Source organism: Uloborus diversus, chromosome 4 (assembly GCF_026930045.1).
Source record: "Uloborus diversus isolate 005 chromosome 4, Udiv.v.3.1, whole genome shotgun sequence".
Classification (NCBI taxonomy): domain Eukaryota; kingdom Metazoa; phylum Arthropoda; class Arachnida; order Araneae; family Uloboridae; genus Uloborus; species Uloborus diversus.
The window spans coordinates 46,341,851-46,347,850 of record NC_072734.1 but is presented as its reverse complement, the minus strand read 5'-3'; the positions used below and the strand labels follow the sequence as shown (position 1 = coordinate 46,347,850).

The 6,000-nt window shown below is 29.6% G+C and overlaps 1 protein-coding gene across 1 annotated transcript in view; it reads right to left on the bottom strand.

Moving 5' to 3' along the window:
- Positions 1-1,586: 1,586 nt before the first annotated feature.
- LOC129219721 (huntingtin-interacting protein 1-like) overlaps positions 1,587-6,000 on the bottom strand; it is a 62,661-nt gene continuing 58,247 nt past the window's right edge. The window contains 3 exon segments of the mRNA XM_054854008.1: positions 1,587-1,668; positions 4,162-4,272; positions 4,388-4,449. Of these exon segments, the coding sequence (XP_054709983.1) occupies positions 1,654-1,668; positions 4,162-4,272; positions 4,388-4,449 (188 nt within the window). The 3' untranslated portion in view covers positions 1,587-1,653.

Sequence of the window (6,000 nt, the reverse complement as noted above, 5' to 3'; positions counted from 1 at the left end):
AAACTGAAGAAATTTGATTCCCAATTTATGCATATTGGACGGACGTTAGGCAAATACTAATAAATCAATATATTTTCATAATATTAAATACAGTCAACATTATTTTGCTAACAACTCAGATGTAAAATATTATATTTTTCTATTAGTGCAATATTGAAAACCAATTTAGTAAAAACTCCATTTTTGAGCAATGCATTTATGTATATTCACAGATGTAATCTGTTACATATTTGACAGTCACATGAAACTGAAATACTTATGAACATCAGCTATGATAATATGCTCTGTTAATTCTAGCAGTCTTATTTGTATTAACATTATACATTTGAAAAACAGTAAAAATTTTACTCCTCCGTTTTAATGATGACTATTTTATGTGTGAGCATATCAAAAATGTATACAAAGATGATGCAGATTTGAAATTAATTAGTATTCATTACTTGCACAAATAGCAATAAAATTATAGACACCCGTTTCAGGGTTACGAGGAACTCCTTTATCAAGGCTAAGATGCTTATGGATGAAAATATATTCGACAAAGGCAGTTGTTTTCATGCATAAGTTCGTTTTTTTTTGTATTGGAAATGGGATACCTTGTAAGATGGAAACACGTCTGCAGTTTTATTGCTGCTTGTATATTTAAAATGTTGCTTTAGACCCGTACCTTTACATCTTGCACATATTTGCATGCTAAATATATATCATAAACCAACTAAAATTAGGCTAATTTCCAAAAGTTAATGAACAAAAAATTAATGTCAATTAATTAGTTTTCAGTGTATGTATTTTAAGAGGATAATATATATATATTTTTTTTTGCTTATGAAAATTATACATATAACCTAACAGTGAGTAAATGCTAGCTTAGAAAAACATTTATAAAATGGTGACTCTTTAAAAAGAAATTTTTAAAATCATACAGGAAAGAAAAGGGTTCAAGCAACAGATTTTTATGGCTTTTTTTTAAAATAAAATATTTTTTATTAAAGTGTTCTCGAAATAATCCGCTACATGGATTTTACCTATTTTAGAATATTTTAAATCAAATGTCGCAGTGAAGATAGAAATAAGGGAAACAATAGCAATTGTGGGCAATTCTTAAAAAAAAACTATAAACGAAAATAACAAATGAAAAGATTGTCTTTTAAAATAAAAAGTACAAAGTTAACTAAAACTCTTAAATAGATTTTTAAAAAATCTGTGTCCTGAGTTAAGAATAATATATATATAAAAGCAAAATAGAACTATAAATCTTACAAATACTAATACTTTGAAAGCAATATATATAAAACATATTACAAACGCATATTTCAAAGGCGATTATAATACAATTTTTTTAAAGAAATGCTTTGGAAACACAAGTAATCATTATAAAATTATTTACATATCCTACAAAGTTAAATTACTTACTACAAAACAGAACAATGCTTTTGAAATTATATATATATATATATATATATATATATATATATATATATATATATATATATATATATATATATATATATATATATATACATACATACATATATATATACTCTCAAACTTTCAGTAATGAAACATTTTAGAAATATAGTTAACTTTCAGCAAGTGTTTGCAAATACAGCATAGTTGATTAGAATGTGCTTTTGCTCAGGATCAAACTGATGAGTTTCAGTGAGCAAAATCCTGAAATAAACACACATAAATAAATTAGATTTGTAATATATGATTTATTAGTAATTGTCTGTAAAACAAAAACTACAAGGAAAGACAAAGTACAGGGCGATCATTCCAAGCTCGTCAGCTTGCGAGATCGAGATTTTCGCTCACGTGATCGGTTGTGACGTAGAAATGTCGTAAAGTAGCATTTTAATCTACTCGAATGTAGCTTGCGGCTAGGTTCGAGTAGATTAGAATACTATTTTGCGACATTTCTATGTCACAACAGATCACGTGAGCAAGAATCTCGATCCTGCAAGCTGACGAGCTTGGAATGACCGCCCTGAATAACAGCTTCCTACATGAAATTTGTTAAAATATGAGAAGTGCTAAAATGGCAACAGTGAAAAAAAGTACCAATGAAACAGCCTTACATGAATTATTTGACACATCAATACAATATAAGATCATCAATTCCCTACTCTCTCAAAATTCTTAGTACAATGAACTCTTGATTATGTGCAGAATAGGGAGGCACAATAACCATTTATAAGTTGCAAAATATCTAAAAAAACAATGCTAGCGTATGCAATAGCTTTAAAAAATAATAATAAAATAACAATCGTGTGTATTTAAACTATAACTAAAAACAATAACTGCATTAAAAAAATTATGCATCAACTAAAAAAAAGTTGCTCATTATTACAAATGGATTACTCACACACATGAGCAAATTGGGCTAACAGAACTGAACCAGATAAAACTAGGTTACTTCAAAAACACATAGGGGAGGGAAATTTCTTTGACAAATCTGGTCTGTGTTAAATTAGTGCCCATCACATTGTTTAAAAATATTTTTATCTTTTTTATTAATTAACTGTAAGTTTAATTTAACATTTGTCCGAAGTTAGTTGAATGGCAACAAGCCGCTCTTGCAAAGCTATGCTTTTGTGGTTTGGCAATGTTCCTGCCATGTTGCGGTTGCTCTTGCTTGCTGTGCTCGCCAGCGTGCTGCGTATGTCTGTAAATATCATCATGTAAAACTGTAAATACAACTCATTTCTTCAATCCGAACGTATCTGTGTACTTTTTCCGCCAACAGTCTGAACATACATTTATGTGTGTAAATAGTATAGATCTATATTTCAGGTTCAACTAGTAATGTAGATCTAAAAATCAGGTTCTACTAGTGTAGATATAAAAAACGGGTTCAACTAGTAGTGTAGATCTAAAAATCAGGTTTTAACTAGTCAGGTTTCAGTGACCTTTGATGATTTGATGTTGTTGGTAGGGATGGGGAAGAAAGAAACCAGACTGTCTATAAAAAAGATTTTGCATTTGTTAAGTTAAAATGGGTACATTTATCAATTTTCAGTTCATCATCGCTGAGAAGTATTTTTTGAGTGTGAAAGATTGCAGATAATCTGGGCCACAGAGAATGTACAGTAGGGTGGTTCGAAAAAAATTTTTTTTTTGCAATTCAAAGAAAAAATGCATTTTTGGCCTGAATTTGCGAACTTTAACCGCCTTGCGGCGCATAAAGATATTATCTAACCAACTTGAAGTTTTACATGTAATTGTTTAGTCCTAGTGGACAACTTTTCTCAACCCTGGCCGATTTCGAATTCTGAAAAAAAAAAAAAAACTTTTGATCCACCCTAATGTATAGTGTTTGAAAATGGTCTGCTTTTACTGATTGCCCTTTTTGCAAAAAGTTTCATTATGTATTTGAACTTAAGTTTTGTCACTATTGCTTCTTTACTTTTCCTAATAACAATCCAATTTGAGGAGGATAAAAGCAAATATTGATATAAGATTAAAAATTACACATTACAAAACCAAATAATTAATCATTGATCAAACATTCATTGTATGACATATTCTCTTCTTTGAGCACTTTATTAAGGGAGAAAGAAATTATAAAACTTTAAAAAGTTTTGAAGTATAAAATGAGTGCCAAGATGACATGTACATGTGAAATGGAAATGAAACTTCAATAAAATACTTTATTTCTGAAAATCTACAATGATAATTTTTCTCAGTATCTTTTTATTCCATAAGCATTATGTATAAAAGACCACAAAATATATTTAGATTTTCTAAATGTATCGAAACTTCTGAAATTTCTATGTGGAGCTATGTGTCTTTTGGACACTTTCTTTAAAATGTTTATAGTTCATTATTTTTCCTTTTTGAGCAACCTTGGATGAAATTCAGAAATGTTGTTAGATTTCAGGCTAATGTATTTTATGCGTCAAAATCAGGAGGTAAAGAATGACCTTCAGATGTTCCTTTTATTTGAAAAAAGCACAATGTTTAAAAGATATTATTGTTGTTTTAAATGGGCACAAATATGCACTCAAGATCAAAAATAGCAAAAAAAAAAAAAAAAGAAAGAAAAATACTTTTATAGAAGTTTTTCTTTATGGATAAATAATTTTTGAAACCCATTAAAATTTAGTGAATGGTTTTTAATTTTAAAATAAAAAAATGAGACTTCAAAGATAAAGAATGAGATACCTCTTCTTCCCATCCTTCACTAGCTCCAGCTAGTTGATAATGCTTTTTCCTAAGACCAGCTAATTTTACTCGTTCTTTTACAAGCATACTTTCAAGCTCCAAAACTCGAACCTGTTCCCAAAAATTATGAATATTTTAAATAAAGATAAATAAAATATCATAATTGTACATCATGGCAGTATCAGTGAATTCATATAAAAAAGAAAAAAAAATTCAAAAGAGCTACCTGAGATTCGACTTCCAGACGCTTAGCTTGGTGTAGAGTTAACTTTGAAAAATCCATTTCTTCTATTTTTGATTTAAAAAAAGAAAAGAAAATGTGAAATAAACGAATTTTTTACAAGTAATGATTCATAACTAGCAGTTCAGTTTGCTATTAATAAATCGATTATTACATCTAAAAAATATTCTGAACGATTTCAAATGCATTAATAAGCATGAGAGACTTATGTTTCCATACGTGTGATTATCAAGCAAAATTGTTTTGTGAGAAACATTACATTCTTAAATTATTAATTTGTATTGAAGTTGTTTGAGACATAAAAGTTTCAAAAGAACAAAGACTTTAATTGAATTTGTGTTAATGAGTGATGCAAGAAGAAGCATTCCAGGGCAGGGGATTAATATATTATCTTATATGCACATAATTATATGCACCTTATAACTCCAAAACCAAATTAAACTGCTAAAAAGGTTTAGAAATTTTAAGTAAAAGAAATTTTGTTTTGAGTATCTAGGAGGGTGATTTAGCCTGTTATTTTCCTGCATGGATGTACCTTCACTAATCACAATATACAAATAGTAATTATTTATAAAAGGTAGTTGTAGATGGTTGTAAAAGTTTATTGAAAACTCCATCTTGTATAAAATATAGAGTTCATGTAATTCATTTTTTGAAGAGAACATGAACAGTTTTAAAGGTTAGAATTGGAATGTTTTTTTGATTTTGTGAAAAGAAAAAGAGAGAAAGTCTGAAAATCTACTCTTTCGAAAAATTTTGTCCTAATATGAGGAATAGAAGTTTATAATTATTGTATATGGATATCTAAGGCAAATTGCAGTAAATAGGTCAATAAAAATCGGCCTCGACTTTTTAATCTTGACACAGAGAACAGAGTAGATGTCTCTTTGAAAGATTTCATAGGAAATCAGAAATTAAATTCATGAACATCCAATGCCAACAATCAACCAGTAGAATGTTTTTCATCTCTAAGTATCTCAACAGTAGCGATATACCAGGGTGAATCGGAAAATAAGTTTTCCCTGTTGACTGTAATCAAAATTGAGCATGAAAGTCAAAAAATAGAATGAGACATCAAAGATAAAATATAACTTCATTTTTCTACACAAGTATCAACGACATAGGGACATCCTTCATACGTCTTGGCAAGCTTCAAAAAGCCCTCGAGGGAAAACTCTGGGTTTTGCATACAGAAGAAGCGTTTACTAGCTTGTCTGACTTCAGCATTGCTTCCAAAGCACCTTCCATTGAGATTCATCTTGAAAGCCGAGTGTGCTCTTGCATTGTCATCCAACGTCAGAACACCAGATCTGAGAAGGCAAAGGTCGATCTTTCTGAATCGCCTCTTTCAATTTTGACAGAGTGCCACAGTATCACATACCAACCTCTAGAAAGTCTAACATCAAAACTCTTTGGGTATCCCAGAAAACTGGGGAGTACTTTACCTTCAGAGAGAGTTGTTTTGATCTTCTTTCGTTCATAGTCATTCAACACTTTGTATGCAAAACCTTGATGTTTTCCTGGAACACGTTTTGAAATTTATCAAGCAGTATGACAAATGTCTCAATGTGCATGGTATTTAAGTTGACAAATAAAAT